This window comes from Coturnix japonica, chromosome Z (genome assembly GCF_001577835.2).
Source record: "Coturnix japonica isolate 7356 chromosome Z, Coturnix japonica 2.1, whole genome shotgun sequence".
Taxonomy (NCBI): domain Eukaryota; kingdom Metazoa; phylum Chordata; class Aves; order Galliformes; family Phasianidae; genus Coturnix; species Coturnix japonica.
The window spans coordinates 51099297-51118530 of NC_029547.1; the positions used below are offsets into that span (position 1 = coordinate 51099297).

The following is a 19234-nucleotide window of genomic DNA, read 5'->3' on the forward strand; positions in this document are numbered from 1 at the left end:
ACATCAAAACCGACACCTCAGTACTTCCAAATCCTCTTCCTTAGCTCGGCGTTAGCACCCCCGGTAACCAGCAGCAGAGCACGTACATGATCTCGGATCCGATAGCAGGGCGAAGCGGAGAAGAGCAGCACGGCTGCCGGCACTACCAGCCCCCAGCCCTCTCGGCCGCCCGCTGCTCCATGCCCGAGATTACGGATGCGACGTCCGGGTATCTCGCTGCATGTCCCCGCTGCGTGTGGCTACCCGGCTCCTTGCTGCCGCTCCAACCGCCGGGATGCAGCGGGGTACGGTGGGCACAGCAGTTGCAGCGGTTGCAGCTCCTGCTGCACAGACCCGAGGCTGGAGCCGAACACCGCACGTACACCGAACGGCGGCCGCTCGGTCACGGCCATGCATCCTGACGTCAGCCGGCAGGAGCGGGGCAGACGCAGTGGAGGGAGAGAGCTGACGTTGTGCGGGCAGGTGGAGCTGCAGAAGGGGCACCCTCCGACCCTCACCTCCCTCGTTGGGCCAATGGGTGTGCGGTGCTGAGGGCTGGTCGCAGTTAATTAATGTTAGGCTGGTGGTTTATTGAGTGCCCGTGCAGATTTTCCAGTGTTACCGTGCTGTTTAAAGCACTCTTTACAAAAAGGGTGATTTCTAAGGACACCTCCAAAAGTAATGCTTCCTATTTATTTCCATGGAAACTACAAGACAAACAGCACAACAGCACAACTTGATAAAGTTCTTTGCTACAAAACTATTTTTCAACATAGTCACCACCATTACGCAATTCACGTGGATGAGCTGATTCAGACACCCTTCATTTTGCAGTGTGACAGACGTATTTGGCTATCCTGAATGTGGTTTGTCTTTCACATTGTTTCTTCATGGAGAAGTTCAGTGACACACCTTACACTTCTATGTCAGACACCACTCTGTCAGACTGCCCCTCTGCTGCCATCTGTCACACAGCAACAACATGTAATGGAGTACTGGCGCAGAAATCCAACCTCTACTGTTGTACCACCAACAACCACCTCTGATGTCATGGACCAACATCATAAAATAGGAGGCATTATTTTTGGAGCAGTCCTCCTAAAAATAATGCTAATATAATCACGTCTGAAACCAAATTCAGCCTAAAATCACGTGTTTTCTACCCAGTACTGCTGCACACATTACTGTAAGAAATGAAAACAAAACACTTTACAAGATAAATGAACTCCTTCCGTTAGGTGAACACATGCTGCAGTTAATCCCACAGCCAAGAACTCATTCAGAACAGGTCTCATTAGGATTATGAGCAGAATAATTAAGAGAGCTTTAGTTTGCAACAGTGCTCATTCTGAGAAAGTACTATTCCACTGCCGCCAGAAGTGGGAGGTGGCAATTGACCACTGCCAGCTTGTTTTGTTTGTATTGATGGGCTGAACCAAGCACTGGTATCTGACACACTGAAAACAGGCTGTCATTTTTGTGCTTTTATCATAAATTCTTCAGGACCTTCTGAAGAACAAATGAATAAACAAGAGAAACAACTGAATATTTACCAACATTTTGATCTTCTAGTGGACTAGATTTTGAAAATGAGGATACATTTGATAGAAAGCCTTAGGAACATAACCTACTGTAAGCTAAATATGCACATGTATATCTCTATGTGTGGAGACACACACAGACATGTACACATATATATACAATTTTAACAGCAGTAAGAAAACTGGAATGGTAAATAAGGCAGACTCATGAGAAGCAACTAAATTAATCCAGATTCCAGCCAACATAATTTAGTTGCTCTGCATCTAGTTCCAGGGGGACCTGAGTTCTCAACAAGGCTGGAGGAAAAACATTGTCTTCTCACTCATTCCTTGAATCACATAGAGGCTCACCAGCACTGCCAGTTCTGCACACAATGAATGTGGGGTTCATCTGGACTGATGGACGATACTCAAAGGCTGACATACTTTGCTCTTTCAGAAACAGTTCTACAGTCTGAAAAAATTAAAACACCACCTGAAAAATAAGCATTAAAAGTGGGTGAAAAGAGAAGAAAAATGAAAGAATAAAGAAAAGGAGAAAAAAGAAGAGTTAACTTTTGCATGGTAGCAAGCACTTAGAGAATTTTCTTGGCCTCTGCACCTCAAATGCATGCTGCAAGCTATGTGGGCACTGCAAGTGAAAGAAATAGAAGATTGTTTAACTGAAAGGATTATAAAGAATTGCTTGACTGTTCCCTATTTGGCAATCTGGATGCTGAATGTCCTATGATCAGCAAACACTTCAGCCAGCAGGCATTTGCTGTAGTTGATGACATTCAGTGACAGAACTGCAGACAAGAGAGTGTATTTGACCAGATCCAGATTCAGAAAACAATAGCATATTTGATATTTTGAATTTTACATTAGAACATTTTCACTTTGTTTCAGATTATTTCTATTAAAGCTTCCCCATGAATATATCAGAAAAGAAAAAAAGAAATAAAATGTGCAATCTTTTCTGACAGAACTGAAATGATATTTTCCACTGCACGGAGATAGATAGTTGCAGCCAATCCAAGGATGAAGACCTCTTCCTTGTGTAAGCCACAGTCTTACTTGCATAGATTCAGGTATGACAGACTATTCCATATTTTTATGGCAGTGAAATTATTTGATGCATCTGGATTCAGCCTTGTTGAAGATCATAGCCATTATCTCATTCTGCACAGTACATGGAGCTTCTGCTCAATTGTTAGTAGGTTTTATTATGTGACAAACTATGTTGTTCTCAGAGAAGTAAATTTACATTATTTATTTTTTAAAAATATATATTATTGTTTTTAAGAATATAGAAAGTGTCTCCAGATAAAAATAGATTTTATTTACTATTATTATTTTATTATTGTTGTTATCAATATTTTGTGAATAGAAGTGCATTCTCCTAATGTTGCAAATTGAAAACTTTGACAGCCTTGTTTTGCACTGGTGTCTATTCAGACTACAGGGATTGCTGTTACAAGATCAGACAGCCCAGACCTCATGCATAAACAGAGCATAAACTGAGAAAAGGAGTTTCTCTGTTGTTGCAATCATCTACCAAATTGAAGCCAACAAAAGCAGACCGTGTGTAAGAAAGCAAGGAATGAAAAGTTAGTGTTAAGGACTACTGGTGGAAGTACTAGAGAGATGAGTGTTGTCCCCCACTGTCTTTGAACTGGTGCTTTTCAATATATCAGTGGCATTGAATGTGCTCTCTGCAAGTTTGCTGATGGCAACAAACAGGAAGGAATGACATCAAGAGGGGCCATGACAGACTTGAGAAGAAAGCCTGTGTGGACCAAATAAGGATGAAAAAGGCTGAGTGCAAAGGTATTGCACTTCGGTCAGGGCAATCCCAGATATGAGTACAAACTGGGAGAAGAAGTAATTGAGAGTAACCCTGCAGAGACAAACTTAGGGTCCTGATGAATGAAAAAGACAGTGTGAGGCAGAAGTGTGTGTATCCTGCACTGCATCAGAAGCGTGCAAGCAGGGAGAGGGAGGGAATTATTTCCCTCTACTCTGCCCTTCTGAGGGCACACCTGTAGTACTGAACCCAGGTCTGGGGCTTCCAGCACAAGGTTGTGGAGCTGTTGGAGTAGGCCCAGAGCAGGCCATGAAGATGATTAGGCTGGATCACCTCTCCTGTGAAGAAAGACTGATGAAGAAGATGGGCTAGCTCACTCTGGAGAAGAAGAGGCTCTGGGAGACTGCATTGTGTCTTTCCAGTACTTTAAGGGAGCTTATGACATTCTACATGGTCTGATAGTGATAGGACAAAGAGAAACAGTTTTAAACTATAAGAGGGAAAACTGAAGTTAGATGTTAAGATGAAATTCTTTGCTCAGATGGTGGTAAGGCACTGCCCAGAGAATCTATGGTGCCCAATCCCTGGAGGCACTCAAGGCCAGGTTGGATGGGGCCCTAGGCAGTCTGAGCTGGGAGCAGGGGCAGTCCTGTCTGTTGCAGGGTGCTGGGACTAGGTAGGCTTTAAGAGCCCTTCCAAACCATGCCATTTTACAATTCTGTGACTCTGTGATTTTATGACTACAAACATTTTCCAGTAAAACCTCACCAGGAAAAAAAGTTCTGCCAATCTGATCTGGCTTGGCAGTGCCCAAATACTTGCACAGCAGAGCTGATTTCAGAGGTGACCACTGTCCCAAATCTCAGAAAATTTCATCAAATCCATTGTCACAAATATGGCAACACTATGGACCAGTAAAAACTAGTTCTGCTTTTTCAAAGGTGGTAATTTCCTCCTCATTTGCTACTTTACAGTCATGTCACCCTCAGTCATATCCCTCTCAGCTTTCCCCTCTCCAAACTACAGGTCAAGTGAAAGCAGCTGCTACATCCTCTATGTCATTTACTCTCGTAATTAGCTACACCAGAGATCTTCTGCCACTTATTCAGTTCCGTGACGTATTTCTGTTTCTCAGCACTTAGCTTCTGACCACCTGATAAGAATTTCAGTATCATCTGAAGACTTGAAGATCTCACTGTTGACTTCCTTCCACCAGTCACAAATGAGGATATCAAGGGAAATCAGATGCTTCTGTATTGGATCATGAAATCTCCATCCTTGGAAGCATTCAAGACACATCCTTGAACAATTTATTGCAAACCTCAGATCTGCTCCAAGTAGGTCTGATTAAGGTTAGATGACCTCCAGAAGGTCACTTCAGACCTGAATTACTGTCTGACTCACAAATCTCCTTCCTCCTAAGGGCTGACCACTAAGCTTTGTCCTTCACTTCCTCTTTTTACAACAGCTTTCAATCAAAAACAAATCTCTTGTCCTATCTTGTGGCAACTTATTTTCTTTACAAAGTTTAATGAGCTTTACAAAAATCTTCTCAAAGGCTTTTTGAAAATGCAGGAGGATTATTGTACTCACACAACACCCTTTATCCACATACTTACTGCCCTTCTTCCAAACTCCACTGATACCCCTTTCACAGGGCACCCAGAGAGGCACAGAACCACCCTGACTCAAGATGCTGCTGTAGCTGAGGTATGGAGAAGATGGCATATCCCCGATGGATTTTGGAAGTTCAAGGCTATTATAATCCACCTTATGATCCCCTGGATAAGCACTTAAGTCTGAGTGGCCCAGTGTGTGAATTCCACAGGGTAACATGTCTCAAAATTGCTTAAAGTGCTCTTTTAGAAGGCCTTTGCTTGCCCACAGTTTTGTTTATCAGTGCGTACAGTTTTTAGGTTTTGTTTCTGAAAAGACCTTAGTCTGGTACAGATAGTATTCATTACATTCAGTAAATGAAGAGGGCCTGATAAATATCAGTTAAGCATGAGAGATAATGTGCATTTTAAGATGAAAAAAAATATATATATTAGGGGAAAAAAGATAGTAACTATCTATATAAATATCCACAGATAAATATGTGTGCAGCAAAGTTGTAATGAACGTACTGGTGTCAAAATTCATAATGAGTCAACAAAATCAATTCAGGAGTAGGTTTTCTCTTTAGAGTTAACTTCCAATTCATAGAATCACAGAATCACAAGTTTGGAAATTATCTACAAAGTTGTCTAGACCAACCATCTTCCCATAACCATTGCTACCACAAGCCACTAACCCATATCTCGTAGATCCTCATCCAGATGCCTCCTTAACACTTCCAGGGACTCCACCACCTCCCTGCACAGCCATTCCAGTGCCTGACCACTCCCTGAGAGAAAATATTTTTCCATGTGTCTAATCTAGACCTCCTCTGGTACAACTTGCAGCCACTTCATCTGGTCCTGTTTGTTGCCTGGCAGAAGAGGCCAAACCTCTCCTCATCACAACCTCCCTTCAGGAAGTTGTAGAGTGTGATGAGGTCTCCCCTGAGCCTCTTCTTCTCCGGGCTAAACAATCCCAGCTCCCTGAGGTGCTCCTTATAAGACTTGTGCTCCAGACTCCTCACCAGCTTCATTGCTCTTCTCTGGACATGTTCCAGGGCCTCAGTGTCTTTCTTGTAGTGAAGAGCCCCAAACTGAAAATAGTATTCAGCCTTACCAGAGCTGAGTACAGAGGGATGATTACGTCTCTGATCCTGCTGGCCACACAACAGCACATCCTCAGAATTAAAAGACACAAAACACTGTTAATTAGCTGACATCTTTCAGCTAGTCATTTTGTGGCCGTTCCACTCCTAAAAGTTTTGTTATGGTATCTCCAGATGACAAGACTGGAGTACACATTTGGAAGGCATCTATCTGCTCGGGTACTTTGCTGAATGATGAACTGCACATGTAGTGTGAAAACAGGCACATCATGTGTGAAAACGTCCTTGCAATTATTTTGGTGAGCAGAAGTCAGTCAATCTTGTCTCCATAGGAGTTTTTATTGCTCTCTCAGTGTTGAAAGGTTTATTTTTTAAAAAATCTAATAGGAATCTATTATGTTCATCTAGTATCATCTTTATCTAGTGACTTCAAGACTTTTTCTCCATCAACTGATATAGTCAGAGTTTACTACTGAAGGCTGACATTCGTGCAGACATGGAACTTGTTACTCACTGAGCTTTACTTCTGATGGAAATCAAGCTTGCAATTGCTCTCTCTGAGAAGTAGTGAAGAGGTAATTCCCAGCAGTGTGTCAGACTTTTTACTTTCACAATATTTTCTTGGAATACTTTTTTCTTTTAATGTTTTTTATTTTTTAATTTGAAGGACATAACTAAACTGAATATTTTGCCTTTGCCTCAATCAATAAATTAGCTTAGCAACGTTCTGATTTACTTTCTCTAATTTGGAGCAAATAAGAGTAACTACTGATTACCTTGTATTTATTGCTAGTCTGGAGACTGCATAGATAAAAAGATTAGAAGCTGATGCTTTGTGATAATTAATTTTAGTGCCCATTGCTTTAATAATTGTATTGCAGTTGCAAGAAAAAGACAAAAGGCCAGACTGATCAGCATAAAAGAAACAATCAGAATAGATTACTTTGTAAAGTCCAAAAGTTTTTGTAATCAATGAAGGAAAATATTTACAGAAAATAGAAATAAGAGGAGTTTTCCTATATTATAATAATATGCTGCTCACGGTAGTGAGGAAAAACTAAAGCAGTTGATGCAAAATTTGAAAAACAAGCAGTTAAGTGATAGCAAAAGATGGTTGGTCGATCTGGATGAAATGAACACACGAGCTGCATATCAAGACTGTTTTCCACTTGATATCTTCTAAGTGATGACAACTGTTGGAATTAATGATTTGTTTAAACTTGTTTATTATTTACTATCTCTATTTTCTTATTCATGGAAGATGTGGTATTTCTCTGATGTAAGTATAAAAAATACAAATTTCCATTTGCTCTTCTATAAATATCATAGTAAAACAACATTCTATGTTAGTTTGAAGTTCTGTTACTTTGTCTGAATTTCCTAAGTTGATTTTCCTCCTTTCTTAATGTTAACTATTCTGTACTGAATAACCCTGAAAGCACAGACAAAACCAAAACCAAACCAAAACAATGAAAACAAACAAAAACAAAAACTGGAGAAAACAAACAAACAAACAAACAAAAACCCCCAAGGTATTGTTTTCAAAAATCATATTCATAGCCCATTAACTGAAAACTGTGTTCTGGACCTCTCCCAGAAGTCAGTTTCCAATCAGTGTGCATCAATTAAACTATGTCAAAGGTCCTAATATTCCCTTATTGCCAGTGGATAAGGTTCCAAATCAAAATGTTCTAATATTCTTATAATCTTTACTAATAAGTAAATACTACTTGAAAGTAGCATTTGAGATACCACCTTTAAAAATTTTACAAACAAACAAATAAACTAACAAACAAACAAATATTCAGGCTTTTTCTAGGTTTGGTGGTTCTTGATGATTTTTTTTTGTTTTGTTTCCCTTGTTATATTTGAACCATCAGTAAGCTTCACATGCTTTTCTATGCCGAAGAGTCTTAAATTACATCGTGATTTTCAATTACGTATTTGGCAGCAACTTAAGCTGCAGTGTTGACTGTAGATTGCTATCAACAGAAATCTTGCCAGGGTTGCCTAACAATGCTTTTTCATATAACAAAAATAGGAAAATAAAGGACACAGTGATTGAAAATGACCAAGTAGAGAACAACATTTGGGAAACAAGTGTAAAAACAAGTAGTAAGGAACAAAGTCAACTGTTTCCTTCTTAAGAGTAATAGTAGTTTTCTGTGAGATTCTATGTTTATAGTCTTCTCTATGTGTTCTACAATCACCAGTTTTTTCAGTGACTCTTAAAAAATAGTTTTGTTCATTGCCTTCTGTTTACTGTCATCAGAAGTACATTCTGCTGGGAAGGAATATTTTGGTCTTAATCCAAATTTCCCTCTTTGAAAAGCAGTGCTCTGTAAAGTCCACTTGCAATGACGTTTGAAGCTGGTATGTAAAAGGTTTTAAGTGAATTCAAATAAAAATATACATATATATTTTATATATATACATATATAATATATATATATACACACAACGCTATGTTGCAATAAAACAGTACTCTCACTTGAAGTCCAGAAGTGAGAACATGAAAAATTAAAAGATAACATATAAATAGGACTTCTAAAAAGCCTTCAGCCTTTATTATATTTTGCTTCTTCCTCTCCTACTAATGTAAAATGGAACTGTCGGCAATGTGTTAATTGGTAGAAAATAGATAGACATATAATGTATTTCTAGAAATTCCTAGATATAAATTAATTAATTTACGTTTAATCTTGTATTTTTAATATGCGTGTTTCTGTTACAAAATCTGCTGTTTCAAAACCTCAGTGTTGTAGTATGGAGTACATGTAATGATTAACTATTGAATAAATATTTAACAGTTTAAACTTCCCTTCATAAGCTGCAGAATTTCTAACTTAAACAAAGATGAACTGTTTACACATGACTACTTAAGACATTTGCTCAGGATGAGAAGTGGTTTTATTACCATCTCTCATCACCACAATGACAAGAAACCATTCTGTGGTTCTAACATTTTGAATTTTGCTGATAGAATTCTGCAGCTAGTGTGTGTCTGCCCTGCACACAGCAGCAGGGTTGGAGCTGGATGATTTTTAAGGCCCATTCCAACCAAAGCCGTTTTATGATTCTGTGATTCCACAATCCATCTCAAATTGTGATGCACAGTTTGTGTTGTACAGAAAACAGATCATTTACCTGAATTTGCACTGTCCAACTTGGCCACTGCAAACATGAGAAATCTTTTTGAAGCACATAATTTAGATAACTTCAGAAGAATTTGTAGTGCATTTTCTTACTGCCTCTGGCTAGATAATACTTTTTCTGCAAGGGCAAGAATGATATCTATTACTAGCTTCATCCAAACTAGTTTCACTCATAATCTGTTAGTCTGATTATTGTAGGGGGTTGGCTACCTTATGGTTTGTGGAGACGTTTTGAAACATTGTTTTCTGAAAGATGGATCGTGCAAAAAAAGCATGGGAATTATTCCCTAGCAAATATTATTGCTATGGGTATATGTATATAGAACATACACATTCACATTACAAGCCAGCATTCATAAATCCAAAGACTTCCTACCTGTACTGATTCTTAACTGTTATCATTGAAGGAGAACTTTAAGAGCTAATGCAGAATTGCTCCTGTTCTTAATTGCCAAGCTTTTGATTCTTTATCCTCTGACTCATTTTTGAGTGCATTCTGTTGGCAAGATTTAATTTTAATTATCAATAATAGAAATTCTTTCCACTAGCCTGCATAATAAGGACTCATTTCCAACAATTTGAGATACGTAACTTAAAAATAATATCAGGCATTGTATGGATCTTCCTTAAAGGTCTCTTTTTACAGTGCTACACAAGACTCAGTTTTAATGTTACTTGTGCTTGCAGACAATGACAGAAAGTGCTGTCACAGAGAAGAAACATCAGCGTAGGAGCAAAAAAAGTCAACAACCAAATGAAGTACAATAAAGGATAGCAAGGTAGCTTTAAAACTGTCCACTTAAAAAGTTCATGAGAATTGGCATGAAGTATTGAGAGAGAATTAAGTTCATAAAGACATTTTCCAGGCTGGATGTGGCTCTGGGCAGCCTGGTCTGGTGGTTGGCAACCCTGCACATAGCAGGGAGGTTGAAACTGGGTGATCAGTGCAGACCTTTTCAACTCAGGTCATTCTATGGTTCTGTGCTTTTGTCTTAGGGTATTAATGGTGGGGTGGTACAGGAACACACTGATATACTAATAAAAATAAACTAATGCTTATTTTATAACTTTACTAGCTTTAAGTATCAAAATAAATAGATTACCACATTTCTTTTTCTAATTGCAACTGGCAGAAGTTTCATTTCTTGTCCTCCTTTCTGCAATGAGCTACCCATACTGTGAAATTAACTGAAACAGATATTCACACTTCTTCCACAGCCTTACTGATAAACTCTGTTCTAAAATAAAGTTGTTCTAAAATAGTGATCTACTTTGAAAATACCTGCCCTTTTCAAAATGATTCTTAGTAAACTCTACATCTTCTAGAGAAATATAATGCAGAGAATCTTATCCAGCACTCCTGGCCCAATGACTAAATGGAAGAAAAATACACTATATTTACCTTTTTAATATTTGGCTCGGAAAATAGTCTTAATTTGTAAACTTCGTATGAAGAGGAAGAAAAGAATTTCATGTCAGGAAAATGCCAAGGGAGGGTATTACAGAAATGTGTGTTCCCATACACAACCTTTTCCCTCAGAACTGGGTATCTAAATTATGCACCTACATGTACAACACAATTCTGAAGCTGAACAAAAACATCCGTCCTGCTGATGTCAGTGGAAAACTCTTTCTCCTTCAATTAAAGGATGTAAAATTACAAACATCACTTTACCCTGTCAGAGGTAATGAGGATGCTCAAAATTATTAAGGTATTTTATAAGTGTGGTGTTCTGTGAGGAAATACTAGAGAGTAAAAATACAATTCTGTGCTTCAGTGTTTACTTTTAACAAGTTTAAAAATCTCGGAATGACTCTTCATTGTAATTGATGAAATTCAAGTTCCAATACCTTCAAACAGGTTCTGCATTCTTCATTTCTTAGGTAATGGATTTGATTGCCATTTCATTGCACTGAGACATCCAGCAGTGAACGTTGTCTAACCTATCTTGTGATACCGGAAAACAAAGCATAATATTATTTCAAATAGTAAGACATTAAGAAGTCCTGTGGCTGATCTAGATGGGGCTGGACAGTAGTGTCAGGAACCATGCGAAGTGCCCAGTTACAGTGGAATGCAGTTAGTTAGAAGTATGGAATGTTTTAGGAAGAAGATATATTATGTGATAAATGACAGCAAAACGTTGCTTTTGAACTAATTTCTGATTATTAAACTTAATGGCAAGATGAACACCAAAACAATGAACATTATTACCGGGAAATGAAAATGAAGAAGTTAATTATAAACAAGAGAAACCAGTAGAGTGATGTTAAAACGCTACCTGTGTTCTAAATTGAGTATGTGCTTTTATTTCTAATTTATTCATTTCCAATAGTTTTTTATGCCTACCCCTTTCTAGCCCCCTTATTCTGTTCTAGTACAGTAATTTAAAAGATATTTTCTCCAATGTTTATAGTAGTGTCATTTAGAGCTTGAATGTGTTCAGTCTATTACAGATGTGAACAGTTTCTTACTACTTTCAAAGACTGTCATCCTTGCTAGAATTCATAAAATAAAAGTTAGGCAAGTCAGTTCAAACAGATTTTAATGGGCAATGGCTAACCTTCTGTTTATCATTTTCTTGACTTAATGTCTAACGATTCATCTTCACACAAAGTGATTATCTGAAACCATGCTGAAAAAAGATGTTGTTTCTGTTCTTATTCACTAAAAACCAAACCAAAACAACCCCCGACCCAAAACAAACAAACAAACAAACAAACAGGTTCTCAGTATCTTGGTTCACATATGGGACAGGACCTAAAGTTAATATACGCTGTTCATGTTAATTTTTACCTCATTTACCAGGAATAATGGTGGACCATTATCATTTCATCTTGCTAGAAAACTGTGACAAGCTTTTAAGTTCAAGCTTGGATATTACTCTGTTGCAGTTTGAGACGTAAGTAGTGCAGTTAAGTTACAATAAAGCACAACCGTCAGAGAATATTTAACACATAAGAACAAAATTTGAGACACTGGGCCTTAAATCCAGTAAAACGTCCCATGTGTCATAGTCTTCATTTACCTAACAAACTCACCTTTGAGTCAGTGAGCACTAACTAGGGAGCAGTACATGATTCTTAAATCTTGCTGCAAAGACTTTCTGTAAAAATGTTAGTTCTTTTGATGCTCCAGCAGTTTGGCCCCTAACTTCAAGGCTGCCATGATTTTACACTTGATAAAAAGTTGGTATGAAACACTGCTCCATAATGCCAGAAGATGAACTGTGTGTGTTAATATAGTGGGATACTATCATGGTTATGATTGTGCTTCACAGCCAAGTGAAGGCACTACATAAAAATAAAAATAAAAAAAAAAAAAAAAGAAGTCATAACCTCATAAAAAGACCTGCCTTTTGAGCTGCTACACTACTCCTAAATTTTAATTGTTAGATTTATGTATCTGAACCCAGATTCTCAAGCTCTTAGAAGGATGAGTATCTGAAAGAAGAGATGATCTTGCAATTATCTGTTTTCCCTTCAGCATGTGTTACAGCACAGCAGCTAGAGTTTTAATGACAGGAAAAGTTTATATAATAAACATGTATGTGCAGAATCTTGTAACTTAGCTCCTCACAATCTGATAGAAAGAAACCCATCTACTCTGACCACGGAGTGTGCCAGGTACCAACAAGTGTTCTGCAAAGACTTCATCTCAGCTGAGTAAACAACCTGACACACTTTCAGGGGGATACATCTGCGGTTAAAGTTGGGAAGTGTGTGTTCCAAAATACCATTGATGTTAAAAAGATGCAACAGGCGAACGCTGCTTGTTTTGGAAACTCAGTTCCTCCTCTTTGAAATTAACCACCTTAATTTTGTTGGTTGTCTGGCACATTGCCCTCTATTGTTTCATATTCTTGGCTGAAAGGAAACTTGGAGATGGACGGTGTGTGAAAGAGCTTGACTTAGTGGTATTCATGCTTTTCTAACAATTATGTTGTTCCTAAGGTAAAGAGAAGATGAAACAGTAGGTGTTGGTCAAGGATAGCAGACTGAAGATGTATTCTTTACTTCACCTGGAAAAACCTGACAAAATAAATAGGTTAAGATTCTCACTCTTCCCATCTGCATCACCGTGATGAGGAAAATCAGAGGGACCAGTGAGAATTCTATACTCCTGGTGACAAATCACAAGCAGGTCCATAAGCAGCACTATCACACAGTACTTCAGTCTTGCTGCACAGCTGTTGTAAAATATGCTGTAAGGAATAGCCACAAAGTATCAATACAAATTTCTACCTTTTCTTTCCAGTGTTAGCAGTTACCTCCACCAACACACAGCAGGAGTCATCTGACCACAAACTGTGTGTTGATTTATGTATTTTGCTGGTAGCCAGCGATGAGCCCATGAAGGCACATGCTGTTCCTGCAAGGTGCTGACTACTGAGCTCTGGGGTGAACTCCAAACAGCCAGGTGCAGGACACATCCAGCAGACTTCTGGCAGCCGACTTTGTACATGTAAGAAGTGGCTAAAAATGTCACTGCTTAAGTAATGGAAAAGCTAATCATTACAGCGAAAGGTCATAAGCTGCTGCCCTTTGGAAAGGACAGCAACTCTATGTTGTTTTCCTTATCTAAAATCTCAGGAAAGAGATTTTAAACAGCTCTGGTTTTGTCTCTATTCAACTTTAAAAAAAAATAAAAAAAGAAAAGCAAAAAATATAAAAAAGATTTATTTTGTTCAGCTTGAGAGAACTTTTGATTTCTTTCTTTTTTTTTTTTTTTTTTTTTGATCTTCATTTTCATTTCCATTTTGTAATCAGGAGGCTGGGGGATGCTGCATGAGTGAATGCCAAAACTTCATATTATTTTGTCTCTCATATTCATTACTCACACTTTGTTTTTCTAGAGAAATATTTCCTAATCTAGAACACATTCAAGAAACACTTGAAATGTCAGTTTCTACTTCTGTTGCACAACTATAGTAAGTGTATGACACTATTCACCAATGCCAGAAAACATTTGAAAAATGCATAACTGTTATTGCAGAACATACACATAAAAGCTTAACAGCCTGATTAACAACCTTGTGCTCAAATATTCACTAAAAAAAGAAAACTTGTAATGCATGAAAGATCTAAAATATGAAAGAATTGTGCTTCCAGTTGGGTCTTCAGTATTTCCAGAGGAGACTCCACAACCACACTGGGCAGACTCTTCCAGTGCTCCATCACCCTTACTGTGAAGAAGTTCTTATGCACATTTGTGTGGAACTTCCTGTGCTTCAGTTTGTGGCCATTTCCCCTTGTCCTATCACCATGCATCACTGAAAAGAGTCTGGCCTCATCCCTTTGCTTCCCACACCTTAGATATTTATAGACATTGATCAGTCTTCTTTTTTCAAGGCTGAGCAGACTCAGGTCACCTAGCCCTTCCTCATAGGAGAGATGCTCCAGGCCCTTTATCATCTTTCGGGGCCTGCACCAGACTCTCTCCAGAAGATTCCTGTCATTTTTGTACCAGACACAATACTCCAGGTGAGGCCTGACCAGGGCAGAATAGAGGGGGAGGATCACCTCCCTTGATCTGCTGGCCATGCTCTTTTTACTGGCTGCCGTTGTACTTCTTGGCCACCAAGGCACACTGCTGGCTTGTGGCCAACCTTTTATCCACCAGGACCCCCAGGTCCTTCTCTGCAGAGCTCCTCTCCAGCAGGTCATCTCCCAGCCTACACTGGTGTATGAGGTTATTCCTCCCCAGATACAAGAATTTTTTCCCTGAGAGTTTGGTCAGGCATCAAAATGGGCTGTCCAGGAAAGTGGTGGCTCCCTCCACCTCTGCAGATATTTAAGAGGCACACTGATGTGGAACTAAGCCATTCTACAATTCTATGATCTTGCAGATAATTTCTGACCTAGATGATTGTATGATTCCATGTGTGACAGAGTTTAAGGAGTCACCTGTATCTGAGGAGGAAAGAGACTTTACTGCAAATAAAACATGCCTATGAAACTAACTGTGTTACTATGTGGGGAACTTATTTTCTGGATGACATTCTTTAGTTCTGAACCCAAAATTTCTCTGTCCCACCCATTCTTACACATTACTGGTTTGTTCATGGGATTCTAAATTATATCTAAACTACTTTACTTCAGATCATGTATTTCAGACAACAGTCATGGACATAAGATACAAATTTCCAGGAACAGTACAGTAGAAACAGCCAAATGAAACAACAGTACTGTCTTTCTGTACATTACTGTTTTAAATGTTCTCAAAAACAATTCTGTTCTGGTCTTTAAATATTATTAATGTGTTTGATCCATTATTCATTGGAAGAAAATTTTAAAAATAAAACAAAAAATAAAGCAGCCATCCTATCATCAATTTTCTTAACAAATCACTTTCTGTATCCAACACCAGATCTGTGTGCTTTCCCCCTCTATCGCAGAGGAGAAATTCATGATTCATTCACTGGATTTGCTTCATTGTGTTGGGATAGCATTTGTAGGGCAAGAGGCTAGGCTTCCAAATTATAACAGCTGAAACTGCGTGAGAAATTAAGTTTACAGTGAAGCTTCATGCTGAAAGCTGTATGAAAAACAATAGCATACACGAACCATCTCCTTCCCTTTTGTCAGACAGTATACAAACATGAGGATTTATTTAAAAAAAAAGAAGCCAAACCATCTTGTATGCAAAGCAGGCCATACATGGGAAAGGAAATCACTCTCCTTCATCATGCACTTGTAAGTGTGGGAGCTTGTCAAGTTATCCTGAAAGATGGGCTCTGGGCTAGGGGAAAGATATCAAAAGGGATAAGAGCATCTTTACAGGTCAATAGAGTAGAATTTTGTGAAAGATATCCACAGGAACAAAAAGATGATCACTGACAAAGCTTACATTATCCTAGTTACAGTAGTGAAGCCCAGCATGATGAGATGAACACAAAAGCAGCATATTACTTTAACTACTAGTATTTATTCTCTGTTGCTGAAATTTCTCTGATATGGGTTTCCTTGCATTAATCAGCTATCAGTTACTTGAAAAGCAACAGAAACAAGAAGTAAGTATCAAATAATACATTACTTTAGTGAACAGCAATAATCCTTTCTAGCACCTGCTGGATTATCTAAACTAACTGGCAGTGAAAACCCACATGAACACCTGCATCTCATAACAGTGTCAGGTTTTCTTCAGATGCTGAGTCTCATGAAAAATATGATGAGCACTGCAAGGTGACACAGCATCCCAAAATGTGCTTTGTATTGCAAACATCTACTACTTTTCAGCTTCAGATGCAGGCAAGTCTCCTGGGTGCCCTGAGCCGGTACATTGCTTGCAGCACTGAGAGGCTATTCAACTAATATACGGGAAGATAAATCAACCTCCTGGCAGTGAAGTTGTAAAATCAGTAAGGTCTGCCCTGAGCCTCCAGACAGAGCAATCCGAGTTCTTTCAGCTTCTCCCCATGAGATTTGTGCTGCAGACCCCTCACGGCTTTGTTGCTCCACTGTGGACATGCTACGGGGTCTTGATGTGTTTCTTATAGTGAGGGGCCCAAAACTGAACACAGTATTTGAGATATGGCCTCATCAGAGCTGAGTAGAGGGGTATGATTACCTACCTGCTCCTGCTGGCTGCACTATTTCTTCTTCATTCAAGTAAAATGAGCACTTTAGGAAATCTGTATGGTTGTCTGAATAAGTACTATGTAGAATTTTGCTGGTTTGCTGCTTACATTTCCAAAGGACTGATCCAAAGCGTACACTCCTGCATGCTTCATGTTGTCATTCTGCATTCCCTCACCCTCAGCATGATGTTTCAACCACTGGTTGAGCTGCCTGAACCTGCTGACCCAACAGAAAACCCCTTGCTATTTTTGCTGGGGATCCTCACCACCACCATAGATAAGGGCAGGGAAGAGATGGAAAGTCACCTCACCCCACCCTCAGTATTCCCCTCCTCCAGCCTGAAACATTTTCTCAGCTAGCACTGAGTAACACTCCCTGAGTAAGCACTGCCAGCAAAAGGTGTTCTCCACATGCGTTTCCTCTTCCCACACCAAAAAAAGTCTCAATCACCTCTTCAGCACTACAACTTCTAGTCACTGCCCCCTACTTCTTCAAATAACCACCAGAAACACTTAAGAAGACACGTGAGAAGATCAATGGGCCACTTGGGAATTGTTGAGGGTTGACTCTGTAAGCCTGTTTGTAGTACGATCAGCACAGGTAACAACATGAATTATTTTTCCTAAACTGAGCAGAAAGAATAGGTGCAGGCTTCAGAACTGATTTCATTCCAGAACTGATCTTGAAACAAAAGAACTGTACAATGCTATTGAAAAGAACTTAGGCAATGAAAACCTGGTTTTAAAACTTTTGCTCCTACAGATTAGCAGTTTCCCCTTGTCACCAGTATGATCTCCAGTCCTGCAAAGTCTTCTTACCAGTGTATGCACTTCACAAGTAATTCATAAGCAATTACTTCAGGGATATACTCATAAGTTTCTAAATTGTGGCTTTCTAACACTTATATTGAAGCAGTACCTTATTTAATATACAGTGATAAAGTGATAATGTACAGTGAAATGCACCTGAACAAGGTATTACGTTTATTAAGGGAAACCTAAGTAACAGCCCTGCAAAGTGCTATCATCTAGTTAAGTTTTATGGTGCAGTTATCTGAGGTCAAGGCTGAAGCTGCAGCTCATACCACCACAGTTACAGTAAGTACTATGAACTACAAACTGCTGCTTTGTCAACAAGGTGAATCCTTGATAGGATACATATAACCTGTTTATTCTGTTCAAACCACACTTGAATGTAGCTTACAGAGCTGGAATGTATTGCAGAGTCATCATGAAAATTTAAAAACCAAAGTACGAAATATAATTCCTTGTTCTTTGCTAGGCAGATTAATGATGACGAATCAGTGCAGCTTTGCAGTACTAAACAATGCTCAGGTAAGACTGTGAGCTACCTCCTCTTGCATTTAAGCAAATAAATTCAAAGTAGGTGTGCACAATTTTGAGACTTTGCTAATACCGTCTCCATGATTATGTCTCCATGATTCCTTTCTACTGAAAAAAAAGAAAGAAAAGTAATATCTAAGCAACTATTAGTCAGTGTGGACTTATTTTACAGGATGCATGTCTTTCAATAGCACAAGATACTAATGCTCAGATTTAATCACAGGCTAAGTTAGTTGCCTGAGAATGGAGGAAAGGGAAGCAAGATTCAGTCTGCCTTCACGTGGCTGCGCATGCTCCAGGCTGTTTGGAGCAGCAGCTGTATCACTTCGCCACCTACCTCACCCTCCTACCACCTGCTGTTCACCTTCAAGAAGAGTAAGAAGGGAAGTTTATGTATTACTATTAAAAAAGAAGAAAACACACATACACAAGAAAGCAACAAATCAAAACTAAACACAAAACAAACAAAAGCAATAACAAAACAGCAACAACAACAAAAGCCAACTAAGGAACAGATCAGTAAATAGCAACAGCTTCCAGCAGTTGATCAAATGTGATTCACATAACAGAAAGAAAAGATTTACACTGGATCTATTTGGCACTGCCTGAATAATAGTTTTTGAGAGGGGGAGAAACTCATTTCAGTTTCTGATGCTTTTCTAAATCATAAAAGAGACAGGTCAGATCAACAGTTCTCTGAAGTTACAACCTTGTTGACCATGAAAGCAATGTGAGGAGATGTGATCAGAGGCAGATACCTAAAGCTAAATAGAATGAATATATCACACTCTGACATAAATTGTGTGTTCTGCTTTTCTCACTATGGTCAGCCAGGCACAGATGTTTTCCCCTGACAGTTCTCTACACCTCTCTACTTACAAGTATATTAGCACAGGCTTACCTATCCTTCCCATACACTAAAACCAAGATAACTCACTGCAAGTATGAAAGAAGCTTACAGATAAAGGCCAAAACACTTCACACTGGTCCCACTTAAGACACAACTTATGCAGAGAGTAAACAAATCACCAAAGAAATGCACCCTGAAGGATTGCAGCCAGGCTGCAGTCACATTTCCAGATGAACATTACTGGACAACTCACAAGCCTCAGGATGATGTTAAATTTCATGCAGTATTTTCAGCT

The 19234-nt window shown here is 38.9% G+C and overlaps 1 protein-coding gene across 13 annotated transcripts in view; it reads right to left on the minus strand.

Moving 5' to 3' along the window:
* The window catches only part of RHOBTB3 (Rho related BTB domain containing 3), a 63776-nt gene extending 46866 nt beyond the window's left edge, over positions 1–16910 (minus strand). For 3 of the 13 annotated variants that reach the window (XM_032441450.1, XM_032441453.1, XM_032441451.1), the window contains exon 1: positions 87–416. In XM_032441450.1, coding sequence (XP_032297341.1) covers positions 87–88 — 2 coding nt within the window. In that variant the 5' untranslated portion in view covers positions 89–416. Of the gene's footprint in view, positions 1–2; positions 420–16739 lie in introns of those variants that run through there. The other 10 variants (XM_032441444.1, XM_015849676.2, XM_032441447.1 and 7 more) reach the window with 9 other exon arrangements.
* Between the last annotated feature and the right edge of the window lie 2324 nt (positions 16911–19234).